Consider the following 22,032-nt stretch of genomic DNA (forward strand, 5'->3'; position numbering starts at 1 on the left):
TGAGAATAATGTAACGGGTAGGTGTAGGGAGGGCTTTATAATGTCTTAATAAGGTGGCATCCATTTAATAATTTGAATTAAAACTATAATGTACACTCAATACGTTATTATTGCGTACTGTTTTATAACATACTACAATACCGAGGTGCAGATAATTGCCACTATTTGCAATAAGTAGCCTAGTATAAATAGCAGAAAATCTTGCTATTTTAACATAGTGTAAATAACATCTCTCGCTAAGAAAATACGTTTTTTCTCTAACATCCCAAGGTTTACACGTTAACATCAACTCAAATGTAAAAAAACCCAAGTCATTTACATTAGATTTTGTTTTAATAATTCGATTTTTTTAGTGCTGTCAAACAATTAATCGTGATTAATCGCATCCAAAATAAATGTTTTGTTTACATAATATATGTGTATGCTGTGTATATTTATTATGTATATATAAACACACACATACAGTATATATTTTGAAAATATTTACATGTATAAATTTCAATTCATATCATTTATATTATATATAAATACATTTAATATATAAACATAACATTTTTCTTAAATATCTACATGTATGTGTGTGTATTTATATATACATAATAAATATACATAATACACACACATATTACACACACATATTATGTAAACAAAAGCTTTTGTTTCGGATGTGATTAATCACAATCGTTTAATTTTAAATGAATATTTAAGTACAATTAATTCATAAATTCATTGCAACAATTTAATAATTAATGCTTTTAAAATGATAATTAACACTATTAGTCTCTTCAGTATTACTGTATAAAGGCACATTGAGGATGAGTTAGTCTCACAGTTGTAGATACCGTATATATAAATGGTTAGCAGTGCGTAACTGTTCTGCTGTTGTCATAGAGATGCTCTTCAAGAAAAGCCAGAGTTTTCTGCCAGGACTCCTCCTGAGCTCGACTGTGAGGAACCGTCTCTCCTCCCCAAAGCACCACCACTGCAATACAAAGCAATGTCATTTCAACCTCCTGAAATACATCGCATATTCCAACAACAGCACATTCATCTATCCGTCTGTGTATATGACATCTCACTTCCCATTTAAAAGCATGCTAGTGGGGAAAATGAATAATAAGATAACAGATGATCCATAGACTAGCCCTTATGTTATATTCCTGGTCAGTATGACCCACAGCACATTTTTGAGTTGCTGGAAATACTGGTTAAACTTGGATGTTTTTCTTGAAAATGTGAAATTATTTCTTGTTTAGGGTCATGAACATAAAGCAAAGTTTTGGCACTCTGAGATGTTGTAAAAATTTGGGCATCCCGTGTTCGAATCCCGACTCGAGGACCTTTCCCGAAACCCCTCTCCCACTTTGCTCCCTGTCATGTCTGATCTGTCCTATTACAATAGGTAAAAATGCAAATGCTATTACAAAGGCAAAAATGACAAAAAATAAATCTATAAAAAAAAAGTTTCTATTTAATGAAAAATTAGCCTTATTAAATGAACTATTATTTATAAGTTTGGCACCTTGGCTGGTTTAGGCCTGTGATGGATAAATAAATATGACAATAAAACTGCCAAGTCCCTGTTTTAATAAATGATTTATTGAATCATTCAAATCAAACGATTCATTCAAAATGGCAAATTCAATTAGAAACTAAACAAGTGAGTCCATCTGAATGGACCGTTGAATCACTGGCTCACTCGATTCGTTCAAAAACAGATTCATTCAAGGAACAAAACACCGTGTTGTTCTGCACTGTTGTATAAAACTAATAGCACATTTGTGCTCGTGCACGTGCTGATATTCAGAAAAGAACATTGTGCAGTGACTATAATCGAATTAGGGTCAACGATTGCACTCATAGTTTTAACGTAACAAGGGCTAGCCAGCTCAAACACAGTGAAACAACTAGGTTGATTATACATGTGATGTATTAAGACTTGCACCTTTGGTCTTTGCCTCCAGTAGCTTGAAGTCACTGAATCGGACATGAGGGTTGTAGGGCGGCTCAATAAGGTGACCCGTTCCAGGATACGAGAGAACCGTTAGGAGGTGACTGTTCCCAGCCTTCTCCATCATCTTCTTCATCTGCCGAGCAGGAAATGAGATCGGCTCAATCACTGGCCTGAGATGAAACATATTAATGTATTAAACTGATCGACTCACATCCGCTGCAGATTCTGAAGCCGGCCAGTTTTGATCGTCCTCTCCAACGATTAATAAAACAGGACATTTGATTTCACCCATCTGGTAAAAACATGAATTGCAAGCACATGACTCTTTGTAGAACAAAACTGAATATTACATACGGATTACAAAGTAAATGCATCATTTTCATACCTTAGCTTTCTTGGAAGGGTCATCTGGTACTGGCAGCAACAGATCCCGCCAAATTATTCTCATCTTTTCATCATAGCGGATTTTGTCTACATTCCTTGGTGTTGACAGAATTACAGACGTTATTAGTATATAGTTTGTATAACGTAATATCTCTTAATAATGCCTGTTGTGCGAAAATGGTGTTTCTTACTGTTGCAGTGCTGCATAAACATCCGCCAAAGATCCTTTGAGTGGTATGATGTGACTCCCGCTCACACAAACCACACACCTGGGCTGCAAAGTTGCCATCAAAGAACAGAAAAATACATTGTATCACTGAATGTGCATTATATCTCCACTGTACTGATGTAAATGAGAATTTTTACCTCTACAATTTCTGAGTATGCGGTCAAACCCAGCGTTACAGACACACCAAATGACATCCCCATCACTGCCACTCTGTCAGGACGAACTTTGGGGTGTTTTTGCAGAAACGTGAATGCAGTCTGAAAAACAAAAATATATTTGATGTGCTTTAAATATTTTCAAGGTATATATTATGCTATATACCTTATTTTTCCCTCTCCAATGTAAGAATCAAATTGTATGAAATATTGGTGGGAAAAAAATTCAATTTGAAATTATTTTTCAATCTAATTAAACATTAAAAATTATTTGACATATAACTGAATTATTTTACAATCACTTTAGCATTAACAAACATTAAATAATGTCAGTTTAGTTAATGTAAATGCAAAGAGGTAATAGAAATGTCATTTCATTTTAATAAATATATTTTCATGTACACTACCAGTTAAATATTTTTAAAGAAGTCTCTTCTGCTCACCGAGGCTACGTTTATTTGACCAAAAATACAGTAAAACATAAATATTGTAAAGCTACTATATAAATATAATACTATTATGTTATTATATTATATAAAGCTATTGCAAAGATGAATTTTCAGCATCATTACTTCAGTCTTTTACTGTATATTTGATTAATGTATAACTATACATGAATTACCTATCCGTTAATCAGAGTTATATTTTTAGTTGTTGTGTAGCACACATGTACCTCAAAGTAGGTGTTGTCCACGTGATGCAGTTTTCCTTCAGCGGTCAGCATCCCGATGTACTCCAGAGCCAGCGAGACATAGCCGTGGGACGCCAGGAGCGCTGAGCGATACTCAACACGACCTCCCTGCCCTCCCCAGAGGTCTAGCACAGCAGGAAAGGGGCCAGAACCTGCATTACAAAACCACACGCATATAAACGGAGAGTCCCTTAAGTCTCTGTAAAGGTAGACAGAATGTACAATGATTTACATTCATCTAAATGTACAAGGTAACAGAGTAGGTTAGTTTTAAAATAAACGCTTCTCTTGTGGCACAATAAAAATACAAATTTCATGTGTTGTTTCAGAATGTTTTGAATTGAATCATTCACTTTTGTTCATTTTAATGCATCACTGGAGAGTAAAAGTATTAATTTCTTTAAAAAGAAGAAAAAAAAAATTACTGACCCTAAATGGCAGTATAAATAAATATATTTATATTATAATTAAATATATATTAATTCGTAAATTTATTAAACTTGCATATTATGTAATTTATATTATTATTATATTTCTGTTATTAGGTTAAATATAATTTAAAATGATTGCAAATACTATACTAATGATATATGGGCAAGGACTGCATCTAATCACTAATCCATACCTGGAGGAATGAAAAGTGTCCCCTTTATCTCACCCTCTGTCACTTCAACCCTCTGGACTTCAGGGGCCAAATACCAGCGTTCAGCAGTAGCTGATGTGATGGGTATGTGATGCTTAAAGCCCCTAGCAAGGTGTCCTTCATACACAGAAAACATCACTTTAACGGGTGTCTGGACATTGTTCTTCCGAAATCTGTCAATTCAAATTAGAATTATCTGTCAATTCAGTGCATGACGGTAAAAGATTTTTTAAAAGAAAAGTGAAGCTGCGGGCGCTTTGATCGCCCCCTGGTGGCTGGCTGCAGTACATGTCATAAACCCCGCCCTCTCCATGTAAACGAATGGGACTTGAGTCAACAAAATAATAATTAATTACACTTCCAATACAATTTTCCGAAATATGGTTTTGGTAATTTAAGGTAGTTGTTATCACGCTGATATAGGTTCAATTGTTTGTTTTTGTGATAAGTTTTTAGCTAATACGGTCATTTTTGCTAATAGGCCTATAATTTGATGGTATAAAAAAAGGGGCGTGTCATTATGGTTGATTGGGTCTGCGGGAGTTTGATACCGCGTGGCTCCACCTCACGGCACTACTGCGCAGACTCAGGCTTCAAATGACGTCATTTACTCATGATGGCAGCGGCCATACTGAGATGCTTTGGCTTCACTTGGAAGGAAGTGGAGACATGTCGTCCATCTTTTTTTACAGTCTATGGTTTGGCACAATTTGCTCACGGCGGCTCTCTGATTGGTAGAATTTTCTTTAAGCATCATGGGTAATGTAGTTTTTTTTCACCAGGGATTCTGCTGTTAAACAGGGCTACTTAAAATATAAGTTGAAAAATTGCGAACTGAAATATTGCGAACAACAAAAGCATATTAAAGGGATTCACTCAAAAATTAAAATTCTGTCATTAAAGGTGCACTAATTAAAAGATTTTTGCCAAACGATGTTGATATTTGAAAGCACCAAAACAAACACGCCCATACCCCAACAGGACCTCGCCCTTATTTTGAAATCTCCATACATGCACAACCATGGCAACGACGATTGTGGAAGATGGCACACAAGCATATTCAAACAAAAGCCAACACGGAAAAGTGTGTGTGAAACGAAGCAAAATCAACGTTACTCACCTATCAAAAAGAAACAACGCAACCTCGGCGTCCGATTCGAGCCCTTCCCGCTCCTTGAGTTCTCTCCACCGCTGGAAAGCTGCTCTGATATTTACACGGGTCCTACCTCTTGCCTGATCGTAACCCTTCTTTTTAATGTTTTGTTTCTCTGATATTTTCCTCTTTTTTTTATCTGCCATCTCTCTCTATCTATAGTCGATTTGCTAATGTCCATCCTGTGCACTCAAACGGAGCGCTTCTCTCTGTCATTATAAGACACGCCCCCTTACTGCTGATTGGCTACAAGTGTGTTTTGGGATTCGGTCCTAGCTGTGGTCAAAAGCATTTTTCAAAAATCGCTTAGTGCACCTTTAATTACTCACCTTTATGTCGTTCCAAACCTGTAAGACCTTCATTCATCTTTGGAACACAAATTAAGATTTTTTGGATGAAATCCGAGATCTTTCTGACCCTGCATACAGTAGACAGCAAGGGTACTACCCCGATTAAGGCACAGAAACGTAGTAAGGACATCGTTAAAATAGTCCATGTGACATCAGTGGTTCAACTGTAATTCTATGAAGCTACCAGAATACTTTTAGTGTGCAAAGAAAACTAAAATAACATTATTCAGCAATTCTTCTCCTCCGCGTCACCCTTTGGGTGCCATTTTGGAGAGTATAACGATGTATGCGCGTCCTTTTTCTGCACAAATACAACACATACATGTGATGCTGCTGACACAGAACACGCAGGCACTGCATCTTGTTTACATTCAGAGGAGAGCGCGCGCATGCGTTGTGGTACTCTCCTAAATGGCACCCTAAAGGCCATTGCACACTGAGTCCGAAATGTTCTCATGCGTTTTTTCGTATTTGTCATTTTTATGACGGATGAAAGTTTCGGAGGCAGTGTGTAAACGTGCTTGACACAACGTGAGGTCGTATTTATTTTTTAGTGTATGAAAATTTCAGACTCAGTGTGCAAAGACCTTTAGAGTGACGCTGAGGAGAAGAATTGTTGAATAAAGTTATTTTAGTTTTCTTTGGCACAAAAAGTATTCTCGTAGCTTTATAAAATTACAGTTGAACCACTGATGTCACACGGACCATTCTAATGATGTTCTTACTAAGTTTCTGGGTCTTGATCGTGGGGACCCTTGCTGTCTATGGAGGGTCAGAGAGCTCTCGGATTTCATAAATAAAAAAAAATCTTTGTGTTTCGAAGATGAACGGTCTTATTGGTTTGGAACAACATGAGGGTGAGTAATTAATGACAGAATTTTCATTTTTGTCTGAACTAACCCTTTAACATTTTTTTATTTTTACCTCTGGAACCCATCTATTGCACTATATTTGGCCTTTTATTCCCATGTATTTTTTTTTTTTTTTTTATGTTAGCACCTTTATGATAAAATTCCCATTTCGATTTACAAAGAAAAAAAACAGTATACACTTTTGGTATGACGTATAGAGAGTAAATGATACAAGTTCATTTTACGGTGAACTGTCCCTTTAAATTAGAAGTTCATGCATGCAATGCTTTATTAATTATTTACCTGCGACCAGGTTTACTTTCAGGAACAGGTCTCATACTCCACAGCAGACCCATGCCTTCAACTCCCTCAAATGTACCGCCAAGACTTTTATCTCTGGAAACTGTGTATGAATAATTCAGTAAATTCTTGTAGAATCAAAACTGTGAATGTGTGATGGTTTAAGATAGTAGTGTACCTTTAACAGTCCCTGAGGAGTCGCTGGTGTAGCGGCCGAACGCTTCCCAATCATCTCCATCTTCAGAGTGAATCAGTGCGTGAAGAGTGATCTTATAATCAGCAGGTAAGTGCTTAACTTCTACCTCTGTTGTTTCATCAACCAAGCAGCGTGAAGGATGAACAGAAAGTACAGGACCGTGCTCTGCCATGGTGTACCTCAAAAATGAACACTGGAGTCGCTGGAAAAGGTCTGAATGAATACAAACTGTGGCAAAGGCTTTTAAGACGTTCAAGCTGGTCATTGTCCACACAAACAGCTCCTTATTTGGACCTGAAGTTCATAGATAAACAAGCCCATAAAAACGTAACAGGTTATTGAAACTGATCATAAAAGGCTTATATAGATAGTTTGACCGAAGTGACAAGATTTCCTGCCATAAAATTTGACTAATTTTAGAGCACTGAAATAAGATGTACAAAATAATCAGGTCAGTGGAAAAATTGGGAATGCTGTAGTCTTGTTATGAGGGAAGTGTTGTTTGTTTACCTATTAATTATTTACTATCATTGGCTTAAAGCAAATACATTTAAATCAAATCTTGATATGAATATGAATATAGAAAGAATGTAATATATACATTTTAATCTTAAAATGCAAGTTTTTATTGATATTTATTTTGCTGAGCTTGATTTATGCATTGTTTCACTGGAAGATCAAGCTAGAGTATGACATTTTCAAGAATAAATAACACAATGAAACATTCGTGGATAAATCATTAACATGCATTTAGAAAACAGTCGATTTCCAATTCACGCCAAGTTTCATCCTTGCACACATCTACAGAGGACCAAACTTTATGGTATTGATGACAAAAAAAAAATGATTGTCTGAACATCAAACTTTAGCTTTTAGCTATCAAACACATTTTATTAACACAGCAGAAGTGATATATTGTAACGTGTTCCCTAAACTAGACCTACTCTTCAAACTGCTGATAGCACCGCATTCAATGTACATGTCTAAAAATAAAAGACAAACATAAGTTAAAAATAAAGCACACTATTAAATAGGTAGTTAAAATATTGAATATGTAGTGGTAAATCTGCCTTGGTTGTAACATCATAATATCGTTTTACTTCAGAGAATGATTCATGGTGCGCCACCAGCGAATATGAGCTCCAGGGCCGCTTGGATGTCTCCGCCGGTGGCCTGCAGGGCTCTCAGGATGAGCGCCTCATCACGGATGCCCATGTCCCGAAGCTGCTGGAGCTGCGACTGCCACTGATTCTACACATTATCAAACAGAGTCACTTCAGAATCAGTAGTGCTGCTTTAACAAAGAAAAATGATATTGTGAACAGACTTCACTGCATATAAAAAGGACCAGGATGCGTGCAAATCAAGCTGTGCTAACAGTCATAGGAAGAATGCATGCATTTTTCTGCGACATCTCTATTTGAAGGGCTGATGATGGACTCTATAAAGATGTATCTGGTGTAAAATGTCACAGGATGTCCGGTGGTTACTTACGGATAAGCTGGACATGCTGGACACCTGCAGGGCCTGCTGCAGTGCCTGGTTAAACAGGTCGTTGGTTATAGGAGTGCCTGCAGGGATTGGGGAGACTCCTGAAGAGGGAGCCTGCCACAGACGTATTCGGTTTTTAAATTAGTGTATGCAAATCTAAAACATTATAGACACACTGATGGTTACATTCCAGCTGATAACAATTATTATCATTACTGTCTGTTAACTAGATTTGATATTAAGTGGTCACAACATCGTTTTCATCTAAAAACTCATTTACAAGAAAACAGCGTTTTGGCAGGCTGAAAATGCAAACTTTGGAAAACGGGTTTTTGAAAATTATACCATTGTACTCTGTGTAAACTACAAAAACACACATTTGTGAAAACGTTGACGCCATGCGTTTGTGTATTATACGTGTGCATAGATATGTTCGCAGGTGCGTAGTGTTTCTTTTCAAAGTGACATCGCCATCTACTGGCCTAGCATGAACAATACAGCATTTTTAGTCGTTTTCGCAGATCTGTGTTAACGGGGATCTTTTTCACATTTTGTCTTTACACAAAGGAAGAACATTTCTGTTTTTAGTATATTGTTGTCATGTAAATGTACCCTAAATTTTTATACTGCATTAATTAAATTAAAAATAAAACACTAAAAACGAAAATCTATCATTTATAAATTAAAGTGAGTTTAGACATCAACATGTAACGGTGTTATGAAATTATTTCAGCAGTGATAATAATAAGAAATTATTCTTGAGCACCAAATCATCATATTAGAATGAAGGCTGGAATAATGGCTGCTGAAAATTCAGCTTCACCGTCGCAGGAATGAATGATTAAATTGTTAAAATTATCAAAAAAGAAAACAAATAGAAAAAAGTTCATTTAAATTGATATAATATTACTACAATTATAACAAATATAACACAATTTGATCAAATGCACCCTTGGTGTGCACAAGAGACCGTTTTAAAAACATAAAAAAAACATCTTACAACAAATGTTTGAATTGTTGTATATATTTTGCCACACCTGCCAATGACTGGTAACCAGACATAAATATTTTGTACTGGCCATGAAACACAGTCTTTGCATTTTGATAACTGTGCCAAAATATATAGCATTTTCCTGCACTCTTATAATTAATTTAAAAAAGTTATTGGTCAATTGGCGAACAGTGTTGGGGGTAACGCATTACAAGTAACGCGAGTTACATAATCAGATTACTTTTTTCCGAGTAACTAGTAAAGTAAGGCATTACTTTTAAATTTACAAGAAAATATCTGAGTTACTTTTTCAAATAAGTAACGCAAGTAAATTTTTTCTCATTATTTCACTAGCCATGTTTCCATCCAAAGATGCACATATAACTTAGGCGCAAAACTGGAATATTACATAAAATATTCGTGAATAAAGCACCGTTTCCATCCAACGAGTCAAAGAGAACAAAATTGTCACTTCCTGATAAACTGGCACTAAATATCACTAAGAAAACTAGGAGAGGCCACTGAATATAATAATTTTCATATATAATAAATTACTTGCGCCTCAGAGAGAGCAGACGTAACACAATAAATGCGGTCATTGCTTTCAGAGGTAGAGCCCTGCTGTTTAAGAATGCAGTCGTGTAAGAAAATTATACAGATGACAGACTTTGCTCAGGCATTTCAGAACGACCAAAAACATTTCAGATACTGTGAACAAGATCAGTCCACTGGTTAGTCAAGTTATCCCATCTCATATCACAGTCACATGACTTTTTCAATGCGCATGGTGGCATTTATTTGGTAAATGTGTTTCCATCGTAGTTTCTGCGCATTTTTTCTTATCGGATAAAAAGTTTATTTATTACTACTCAATCATTTTTTATGCAATATTCCAAAATGCGCATAAAAATAGGTGAATGGAAACAGACACCGACACCTCTTCTGTTTGAGAGAAATTGGAGTTGAGGTGCAAAGACACTACCATCAGCCCTAATTTCTATTTTGATGTGAAAGGGCCTTTACAGTTGGCAAAAAAAATAAAAAAAAATTTGTTATTAAAAATAAATAAGCCCAGCCCACTTGACAAAAAGTAACGCAAAAGTAATGTAATGCATTACTTTCCATAAAAAGTAACTCGATAACGCAATTAGTTTCTTTTTTATGGAGTAATGCAATATTGTAACGCATTACTATTAAAATGCTGTTTTAAAATACCCAATACTGTTGGCAAATAACACTTTTATATACTGACCAAAGCTTTATGCACATTTGGTGCTTGATGAGTTAAAATATTAGGCCTGGTTATATATATATATATATATATATACAGTCATGGCCAAAAATATTGGCCTCCTTGGTAAATATGATCAAAGAAGGCTGTGAAAATGTATCTGCATTGTTAATCCTTTTGATCTTTTATTTAAAAAATTCACAAAAATCTAACCTTTCATTAGATAAGAATTTAAAATGGGGAAAATGTTTTTGAAACCTCCATTTGCCAGTTTAACAGCTCTAAAATGTCTCCTTTAATGCCTGATGAGGTTAGAGAACACCTCTTCCAGAATTCTTTCTGCACCTTCACGTTTTGAATCCCAACTGCCGGGAAAACATGACTGAAACGGTATAAGTAATTTTTTTTTTTTCAGAAAGTATTTTTTCTGCTCATTTTGTTGATTATTTGACTATTACATTCATGTTCAGGGTTTTGGTACTTTAAAGTTTTGTGGTTCAAGTTACTTTAAATATACACCGTGTGTGTGTATGCTCCTGAAATAAAAGTTTAGAAAGATGTGCATTGTTTTTGATAACATGACTCATCATATACGGTCTCTTTTAAGGGTATAATCAGCTATTTTCCATTGTCTAGTCATTAATAAGCAAACAAAAATAACAATAAATTGTAATATCGAATTGCAATAGTAATTGCTAAGATGTGTTTTTTTTATTGTGACAGTCTGTATATTAAGTGTATCATTCAACTTTTTCCCATCGTCTAGATTTAAAAAACAAAAAAATAAAATTGCAACACATAGCAATATCGAATCGTCACCCAAGTATCGTGATAGTATCGAATCGGGAGGAAGGTGTATATATATATATATATATATATATATATATATATATACAGTAAAAACTTTAAGGGTTGCAAAGGGGTGAAAAATTTCTGGAAACTTTCCCAAAATTCCTGGAAGATTCCAAAAATTTCTGGAATGTTTCCGATATTTACTGGACATTTTCCATCTTTTTGCAACCCTACTCTGGGGGGACACAGTTATGGGCAGTGTACTCTACTGAAGTGTCCTGTACCTGGTTTCCTGTAGTTGGTGTAACAGCGCTGCTCTCAGGGGTGCTGGCGAGGGCCAGAGCGGTGGCCAGCTCACTTTGAGTGATGGGTCTGGGGCCCACGGCGCCATTATAACCCAGCGAAGCTGGCCTCATGCCGGCTAAACCACTAGCAAGAGTGGACGGCCCACCGCGACTCCCCTACAGATGATAAACTGGTTTAGGATCCAATACCGTTAATGCACTATTCCTAATGAAGAACAGTAAATCATCACAAACCGACTGAAAGTCCTCCTCGTCATCAGACATGCCTTCAAAGAGGAAACCTCCTGTAGATTAAAAAAAGTTTTTGCATGAAAACTACTATGGATCACCAAAATGACCCGTCACATTATGTAAATGGTAGGCAATTTTTCACTTAAATTGTGTTTAAATGGACACCCACCTGGCATGTCGCTGTAAGAGCTAGAAGACACGTTTCTGGAGGAGCTGGCGCTCTGCTGGGGCGGCACGCTACCAGCCACCGAGTGCAGCACCAGGATGATGGCATTTACCAGTGCTGGGTGGGAATTGGCCAATCTGGTGAGACAGATAAACTCGTTTGCTTCAACCCAAAGTGCATCACATGATTCAAATGCCACATTCTGAAGTGGTTAAACCTCGGATTCAACAGGAAGTCAACACGATATGGTGTTCATAAGGGGTGGTGATGGCGCAGTGGATAAGACACATGCCTTTGGTGTGAGAGACCCGGGTTCGAATCCACTGTGAGACACCAATGTGTCCCTGAGCAAGACACTTAACCCCTAGTTGCTGCAGAGGCATGCGACCTCTGACATATATAGCAATTGTAAGTCGCTTTGGATAAAAGCGTCAGCTAAATGAATAAATGTAAATGCAAATGTCTACAATGTGACATCAGCCAAATGGAAAGTCGTTTAAAAAAAAAAGAAGAAATTTTTAGCTGTGATTAATTGTTATAAAGTCAGTACCAGACAAACTTGACTGCTTATGCTTTAAATAAGACAAATATTAATTCAACCTAAATATGAATTTATTTTTTTAAATATATTATTATTATTTCAATATTGATCAATTAATAATAATAACTTAATTATTATTATTATTATAACATTACTAATTTATTACAAATATCATTAGAATTATTAATTGAAGCAATATTAATTATAGTTTTCATTATAGTAATACTGATTAATTAATAATAACCGATTTATTTAATATTATTCATTATATTATAAAAGCAATTTAATTAATTATTATAATAATTATTGTTGTTGTATTAGTTAATACATTATTGTTGATATTACATTATCAATTAAAAATAACATTACTGATTTATTAATAATAATAATTTAGTAGTAGTAGCATTCATAATAGTAGTAATTTTAATTAAATTTAATTTATTAATAATTAATAAAAATATAATGCTGATTAATTAATAATAACATGTATTTATTATGTTATATATTTGATTATTATTATATTACAATAATTATTATTAGTGTATTATATCAGTTAATAAATGATTGCATTAACAATTAATAACAATTACTGATTCATTATTATTACTGATGTATTATTATTATTAATATTATTTGACATAACATTGATTTACTGATGTGATGATGATCATTAATTACGTTTATTATGAATAGCTAATTGTTGTGATTATTATATTAATATTGATTAGTTAATAAAATTACTGATTTACGATTATTGATGTTGTTTTTCTAATTAGTAATAGTAATAATAATAATTATTAATATTATTAATAAGAAAACAACAATAATTATTCTTAATATTAATAATACTGTTGTTATTATTAATAAACTAATAACAACCGATTCACAATGGAATGGACAATGGAACCAATCAAAATCAACAAAAGAGCAAAAATTTGTTTTGTTGTTGCTGTTGTTTTATTATTATTTTTTACATATAACACTATTTATTATTATTATTGTAGTTATTTCTTATGGAATGCCAAAGCGGCAGTAATTAGAAATAAATATGTAAATAAATGTACAAAGAAAAGTAAAGAAGCAAAAATAAATAATTATAATTGTTTTATTTCCTTATGTATTTTATTATTTTTTTTTCAGATTTATTTATTTTTTCTTTTATTTATACACTTATTTATTTCCACTTTTATGTATTTTCACGTTTATTTACGTATTTATTTCTACATTTATTTATTTCTACATTTCTTCCTCCGTAGGGTAAACAAAAAGCACTTCCAGTATCTGGGAGAGCTTTAAGTATCGAAGGTTTACAGACAATCATAGTTATGTTTTTTTTCTTTTTTTCCTCAGCATCATTGCCATTTGATTTTACTGATGAGATCATAGCCACTGGCAGCTTTAATAGACTGCATTCACACTAATGCACAGATCTACTTCCACATATCAGATGTTTTGTCCTGTTCTGAAAACATAACTAACTGTTTACATCAATTTCGTATCATAAAAGTAGATGCAAGTGCATTTAACCGCAGCCGCAAGCTTCAGGACAAACACAAACCGCACGCGAAAGTCTGTTAATACGTGAGTTTCGTGCATCTATTACGTACTGCATTCCAAACAGCAGAAATGATCTAAAGTAAAAGACTAATAACAGCGAGTGGAAGCACTGTCAAGCAATGTGTGCACGTGTCTCACAGTGAGCGAAGCCTGCCACGTTTGTCTCTAGCGCACACACGTGCCATAGGAGGGAAAAAGCCAAACTCAGATTTTAAAAGAGAGAGTGCATTTTTAATACTCTTGTGACAAGCGCGTATGCGAATAACGTCATAGGCTATAACCGGTTATGGTCTATTACTGCAACGATTAACTTCGACACCCCTATGTTTGACGCATCTCCACTGCATACAATCGTTGGTGTCAGTCGCAAATATTAAACATGTTTTAGGCTGCAATGCATGGTGTGTGTGTTTCACTAGCTCCGTTCCCATGGACACCTTTTGTTTGATCTAATTCTGGATATTTCCAGTTGATTTTCCTAAGATGTGTGATTAATCCGAAGCCGTGTCTACACCAAGAGAACCCATTATAATCCGTTGATGCGGTGACTGTCCACACAGGAAGTGGCACGAGGCGACAAATCTTCTACAGTAACTGATGCCTCCTTCTATCCCTAATCTTTGAAACACGCGTTGTATATGTTGAAAGTGAAACCTAACAAAACAGCATGCATAGGAAAGCAACTGCACGCTTTCACGAGCTTCAGCAAATGCACGCGATCACCGACTGCACGCTTCCCATCCCAAACAACCCCCCACCTGAAATGGAAATAATGACCTGTGATATAACATTTTGGCCACATTGCCCATCTAAGTCATTTATCCCACACTATCAACAGGCGCGTCATGTAGGCTACACTTCTTGTACTTTGTTTGGGCACCACAAAGTGTCACTGTGGCCTCAAAGCTTACCCCTCGACTACTCTGGCTCGATTGCTATTCCTGCGGTTTGAAACACGCCCTACTCATTACCCTACGGACGAAGAAATGTAGAAATGTGGAAATACATAAATAAATAAATGCATAAATGTGAAAATAAATAAAAGTGGAAATGTATAAAATAAAAATAAATGTGGAAAAAAAATGCATAAGGAAATAAAATGATAAATGATTTATTTTTGCTTTTTTACTTTTCTTTGTACATTTTATTTATTTATTTCTAATTAAAGCAGCTTTGGCATTCCATAATTTCTCCTATAATTAGTACTACTGATAATAATCTTATTTATTTATTGCATGTAATGATGCTCACTCACGTGTCAAGCATGTTTGGGTCTGTGAATTGCATGAAGAGGTCTTTGTCCTGAAGAACCCCTAAAAATACAGTCAATAAATATGAATAAGTCTTCAACACGCCTCACATCACAAATCACTTCTGCCTGCAATCATACCTAGAGCCACAGGATCGCTGCTCAGCCCAGGTGTTGCCACGATGATCTGGTCGAGGGATTCCTTGTTGTTCAGCATCTTGAACACCTGGAATGAGTGAACAGCTACTCAAACATGTTCCCAAGGACCCAGAACCAGCCGCAGAGACACTCATGGTCAGTGAATCTGTATGCAGGTCTAGTCAACCTACCGAGTCTCTGTATGCAGTGCTGGTGTGAAGAGCTGCCTGCAAGACACGAAACTCCCTCGCAGCCGCAACCTTGTCCACTGGGTCTATAGGAGAACATACAGGAATAAATAATGGACTGTATGCATGGTGCACTTTTGTCTTTTTGGAGCTAGCCAGTGTCCATCTTCATCTCCATTCTTTGTGTTCCACTGCAGATCGTAAACACGACTCACCAGGATGTATCTCAGGCTCAGGCCATGACTTTCTCAGGATGTGCACCGTGGATCCCGACTGAATCCCATAGGACTCCAGAGTCAAGTCATCCTTTAACTTTCTGCCACAGTACACTAATTCTGTAATGCATGAAGATAATGGGAAAACTGTTTGCAATCTTGTCAAGATTCCCCTAGGGGTTGTTCCCAGAATTGATTAATTTTTATCTTTTTTTTTTTTTTGGAAACATGAAACTGTTTTGAAGCGTCTTTAGATTTCATCACAAAAGAGACACGCTTAAGTTTTTAAAAGTCATAGTTCCAGCTTGATGACTTAAATCCTATTATATATTACGTTATATTATATTATATATTGCAGAAAATTTTTAAACAAATGAGATACAAAATGCCCAGAAAGAATAGTCTAACCGACTTATAATATAAACCTAAAATAATGTGTCCCTTATAATATTAGTTGATAATGTTAAAAAAGCTGTGAAATGATTTGACTGTTTACTATCTAAACCGTAAAATTACATCCTACTAGTAAGATTGGTAACACTTTACTTGATGTCTTTAAATATATAATGCTTATGTCTTGTAATGCACCTTATAATGCATTTATATTAACTATTACATAGTTATAATACATTTAATACCAATAAATTCATCTTAAGTAACCAATACAAAAAATGCAGCAGGAAATCTGCAAATAATATAATGGATTTTAACTTTGGCTACAATTATTTAAGAAAAGATTGATTGCTTTTTTTTAAAGAAAGAAGCTTTTATTTAGTGGGATATTTTTTTTACTAATAACAGTTGGGATATAATAAATAAATATTAATAAAACTGGAATTATTAGGAAGTTATTAGTAACCAGGAAATAAGTAGAGTACTATTGCCCAATGAACAGTTCATTTTAATTCATTTGTAATACAAACTAGACAAAAGTGATTAGTTAATATCTGAACCATAAAGAATTCAAAGCATGTTTGTTAACATACTGTATATTGATATAGCAATGGAAAATTTATCTTTGAGTATTATAGTAACTATTAGCAAAGCAATAACTATACTAGTATCTCATTAATAAATAGAAAAACATAATGAGCACTAGTAAAATAATAATATAATTATAAGCGCTAGTAAAATAATAAATAGATCTACAGGAATACATGTAAAAAGGCTTAAAATTAAACCGTTATTTAGTTACCTGAATAACTGTTAATGATTTCAATTTGACTTTGAGGTCCACATCAAATTATAAGATTGTAAAGAAAGGCCCAAGTGTTTTTAACCAGTTTAATCGGTAAATGTGACTTACATTAATGCCATACTGTGGTCTAATATTATAATGAGTCTTATATGTTACCTATGAGCTCCGGATCTGGTAAGGCATCTGGGATCTGAGCTGACACCAGCTGCTTGAGAGTGGAGACCCGATACTCTCCGGGAGGAACATCTCCGGGGTCCGTCTCGGGAAACTGCAGCACGGATTTGGGAAGAGAGGGCTGATCCAGCAGCTTGAGAGACAGACGCCACTCTGAGAGCGCCATTGCACAGAAACGACGAATAAACCTATCAATCTTGTAAACGCTGTCTGTCTTTGAGATAAACAGACTGTATCATGCGGCTATTTTCATCCGCGCGCCATGACGTCACGCAGGAAAGATGGCGGTTCTGGGAATTGTAGTTTTCCTGAAGTGTTTAGACTGTAGTTCTCGCGTGTGAACAGAGAGGGCAGTGTAGCTATGAAACGCAAGCAGAGATTAGTGGGGGGAAAAAATAGAAATATTAAAAATAAAGCGGTTTCGGTACAATTAAATACCAGCCAAAATAGCCAAGTGTGTCTTTTAGAGAACTCACGAACTGGGTTATTATTATCATAAAAAGTATTTTTGTTATGTGAAATAAACGGAATCTCAATTTAGCCATTTCATTGAATTTTAACTTGACGTATATATAAACATGTTTAAGAAAAAGTAATTAAAATTACAAACTCACTACAAAATTACTTGATTACTAAACAAAATTACTGATACTAAACTGAAATTAACATTGTCGTTACTTGAAAATAAAACATGCCATCGTTTCCAAAGCAATATTTCTTACATTTTGTAAAACTAAAACTGAAATAAATGCACAAAAACCTAATAAAATAACAAACACAACTAAATTACAATGCAAAATATTATTAAAAACAATAATAATGGATCTCAGTGGTATTATAATAACACTGCCCGCGAAGTCATCATCATCATAATAATTTCAGTCAAATTATATTAAAGTCATTTAAGTAGGCTACTTTGAAGTAAATGCCTCACTTATAGGCTAAGTCATATTATTAAACTTTAATGAATAGTCTGCTTAAGGTTCACAGCCTGTGTTTTATTTATTTATTTATTTTATTTTTATTAATAACATGTGGCTGATCTTTTCACAAACCAACTGGGCAAAGTTAGCATTAGCGGTTTGCATTTATTAACCTGACAGTGATTCTATAATTAGGGGTACATGTCATGTCCATGGACTCTATTATCAATTTTAATAATTTTTCATTAACTTTTCACTTCAAACAATGATCACTTTTATATCAGGGGACATTTCTAATTAATTTAATACAAAAATCCAACAAATATCCATCTTTTATCTTGCAAAAATGGCTTATTCTATACTGGAAGTTGCTGTTTTTGTGCTGTCCGATTTGGTAAATGTGAGGTTTTGCTCTTCATATTAGCTCTAAAATACATTTTTCTGCATATATTTCTTATAATTATTTGTGCAAAATAATCATTAAATTATGAGAAAGGTGGTTTAAAAAATATTTTGCCCATGCATCTTCATTAAATCATCCATTTTGTGTACATCCAAGAAATCAGTGTCAACTGTGTCAAACCCCCTATAAATCAGCAATGGTTTGTTCCAAAGTCACATGTCCAACATCACTTGATGTATTTTCCTTTTTTGGAGAGAAGTTTGAAGACGGTGTGGAAAGTCATAACTTCTCCTCTTCAATATTTTATCTATATTATTGTCTGCACGTAAAGTAGATTAACTGACTGTCAACTGTGTTATCAACATGTTCTGGTGAACTTGCGTCACATGTTATATTTATATGTAGAGAAAGAATATTAAAAACATAAGTTAATCAAGCTCATGTACTAACTAGTCCAAGGTCAGCAGTTTGCACAAGGCCCTAAAATGGCTGAAATGTCAACTGTGTTACCCATCAGCTGTAACACAGTTGATAAGGATTAACACGGTTGACATTGTTGGCAATTCAGGGTCAATTTATGCAATTTATACACACCGAAGAAGGCCTTTAAGCCGAAACGTATGTGTCCTTGTCCTATTGGTGATAAAATATAGAATAAAACGAAAAGAAAAGAGTATTTAGTGTGAGTGCGGATCATGGTTTTGTATAATAAGTGATTTAATGGATCAACGCGCCTAAATGAAAGATCAAGCGACGAAAGAGCGCGATGCAAACAACTTTTGTGGGTCAAAAGTGCTGTTGATAAAAAAAAAATATTCACAAACTATTGTCATTACACGGAAATTACATAGGAATTGCCTAAATACCATGATTTGCATTTAATTTGCATTAAACTTAACTGATCTAATCACGGCCACACTTTCTATGAACTCAGTAGGGCTATCCATAATATTATATACACATCATACTCATATTTTTCAAGTGTTATAAAGCATTCAGAATTCCTCATGATTGACTGAAACCTATATAATATTATAGATCTGGCATATATCTGTTTCTGTAGGGTGACCATACGTGCCATTTTTCCCCAGACATTGCTTAAAATATCTAGGTTTTGGCTTTGTTTGCGTGTGGTGTATGACATCGGTTGCTTATGTTTTCGAAAAGCTCTCAAGGTACTTTGACTCAAAGCAATATAGAAATCCTGGCCAGGACATGTCCGTGAAGAATGGCATGAATGGTCACCCTAATTTCCGCATAGTCATGACTGATAAAGTGTTACGATGTTATTGAACAAGTCCTTACAACTTGAAGTGTCATGATGCATTATAAAACTTCATTTAACTTTATAATAATGTAATATAGTCATTAACTTAATGTGTGTGTGGTTAAATGGCTTTATGGATACTAAGTTCATACCTGTCAACTCTGTTACTTTGTCAACTGTGTTATGTGTGGTTTTTATGTTATAAATCTTTTCAATGTGAACTAAACCGTCAGACAAAAAGATGGGGATATCTCTGGAGATGGATGTCTTTGGTAAGGATGGCGAATAACGCTAACTTCAGCATACTTTGGATTTATGTTGCAAAAAGTTTCATCCTTCATGATAGCATCTCACAGAACGCCCATTATGATGCCCCAAATTCATATTTTCATATCAGTTAGACAAATAACATCAAAAACTCTGGTGAATAGACTCAAAAATCAAGCAAATGTGTTATCAAACATGTGGTACTTCATTCATGTTTCATCTGACACAGCATTTGTCCGTAACACAGTTGACAAAATAATCGAACATATTTAAAAAGTCATTAGAGCTTAAGCTTACCAAATAATTAATTTAGCACATTAAGGGGATATATTATTCAACCACCTAGTTTATTTATCAAAAAAAGAATACTCATTTTCTGACTTCTTGGCTGACCTGAAATGTGCCCCTAAATATAGCATGACTCCTAAATGGCGGTTGCTCCGTTAACACTTGAATCCCCGGGAATAGTACCGTGTGTGATTTCAAATCTGTCATTCTTGCTCGTTGGCACAAGTGTAGTAATGACATCTACCAGTAACAAATAATGCTAAATGAGCAGTTTCAGATATAAACGATATAAAACACCTTCAAATATTTAGTATTTCAAAGGTAGTATTAGCAATCATCTTAAATCTATGACTGTTTGCTTTATATTCATTCATTCCTTTCAACTGTGACAAGAAATGCTTTGTTTGGATCAGTTCTTTCATTTGCAAGCTCTCGTATCCATCAGTTCTCGGTGCTAGTCGGGGTTTTAGTGAGGTAGGACTGTATTTGTGCTGTCACGCAGTTATTCGCAGTGACAGATGGTCTCTTTGCTGGATACGCTTCTCAGAGAGCGCCAGTCTTCACTGAGCTCCTCCACTCGGTGCAGCATGCCTGACAGCGCCTGAGGGAATCAGGACACACCAGTTATGACAGGGATAGAGCAAGCGTCCAGACATTTCACACCCTGCGAAGAGACGCCCTGTTCAGCCAGAGCCGGTGGAGCATGGCTCAGCTACAAAGGGACATCACTTTGAGCTTGTCTAAAGATCAAGACAAGTCTGAAAGTCTGCATGGTGCAGATTAGAGGAACTGTGGCCGCTTCCAAACTACCACAGTGACCACTCAGACTTTGGTCATTTTGAAGTGGAAATCAGACGCCTCCATTGTAACAGGAGACTGGGAGAATTTTGACATTTTACTTCAGAATAATGGCTGTCTTCTGGTTTGACATGCCGTACTCCATTCAAACATGACCTTTTTATGAACATTAGGCACACAACTCATTTAAACTTATTGAAATTGAGAGACTCTTGTACTATTTGTACAGAATTTATACGATTTGTACACTGTAAAAATTCAAAAGTTGAGAAAACTTAAGTTTAAGGCAACCAGCCTCAGGAGATTTTTGAGATTTCTCAACTTTTTTTTGTATAAACTGAATACAACAAGTTGAGAGAACTCAAAAATGTCCTGAAGCTGGTTGCCTTAAACTTAAGTTTTCTCAACTTTTGATTTTCTACAGCGCAGTAGAGAATACACACACACACAACTTAATATATATTACATTAAAAATATTATAATTATATTTTGTATTATAATTTAAAAGAACTTTTCTGTTTTAATATATTTTGAGAATTTAAATAATTACACTGTAAAAATTTTTTAAAATTTTAAGGCAACCAGCTTCAGCAGATTTTTGAGTTTTCTCAACTTATTTTTGTAGGAGATTCTCAACTTTTTGTTGTATAAACTTAAAACAACAAGTTTAGAAAACTCACAAATCTGCTGAAGCTGGTTGACTTAAAATTTTA

General features: G+C 34.9%; 2 protein-coding genes across 4 annotated transcripts; both read right to left on the reverse strand.

The window, feature by feature from the left end:
* Positions 1-857: 857 nt before the first annotated feature.
* Positions 858-7,078, reverse strand: LOC306866596 (peroxisomal succinyl-coenzyme A thioesterase-like; the record flags this gene model as incomplete). The annotated part of the gene is made up of 10 exons (XM_079411855.1): positions 858-982; positions 1,946-2,087; positions 2,166-2,246; positions 2,340-2,433; positions 2,530-2,612; positions 2,705-2,824; positions 3,396-3,565; positions 4,039-4,229; positions 6,714-6,813; positions 6,889-7,078. 10 exons carry the CDS (start codon positions 7,076-7,078, stop codon positions 858-860), a joined length of 1,296 nt encoding a protein of 431 aa, XP_079267981.1.
* A 433-nt stretch (positions 7,079-7,511) lies between these two features.
* On the reverse strand, positions 7,512-17,645 carry LOC306866716 (ubiquitin-like protein 7). 3 transcript variants are annotated; one of them, XM_079412002.1, is made up of 11 exons: positions 17,356-17,643; positions 16,002-16,121; positions 15,790-15,872; positions 15,602-15,686; positions 15,467-15,524; positions 12,117-12,250; positions 11,951-12,000; positions 11,696-11,872; positions 8,401-8,511; positions 8,007-8,157; positions 7,513-7,889 (listed from the first exon to the last, which is right to left on the reverse strand). In XM_079412002.1, the coding sequence occupies exons 1-10, from the start codon at positions 17,537-17,539 to the stop codon at positions 8,020-8,022; spliced, it is 1,140 nt and encodes a 379-aa protein (XP_079268128.1). In that variant the 5' UTR covers positions 17,540-17,643; the 3' UTR covers positions 7,513-7,889; positions 8,007-8,019. The 3 variants fall into 3 exon arrangements, with proteins under 3 accessions (XP_079268127.1, XP_079268128.1, XP_079268129.1); XM_079412001.1 differs by having other exon boundaries at positions 7,512-8,157; positions 17,356-17,645; XM_079412003.1 differs by lacking the exon at positions 16,002-16,121 and having other exon boundaries at positions 7,513-8,157; positions 17,356-17,637.
* Positions 17,646-22,032: the final 4,387 nt, after the last annotated feature.

This window comes from Barbus barbus (assembly GCF_936440315.1).
Source record: "Barbus barbus genome assembly, chromosome: 48".
Classification (NCBI taxonomy): Eukaryota; Metazoa; Chordata; class Actinopteri; order Cypriniformes; family Cyprinidae; genus Barbus; species Barbus barbus.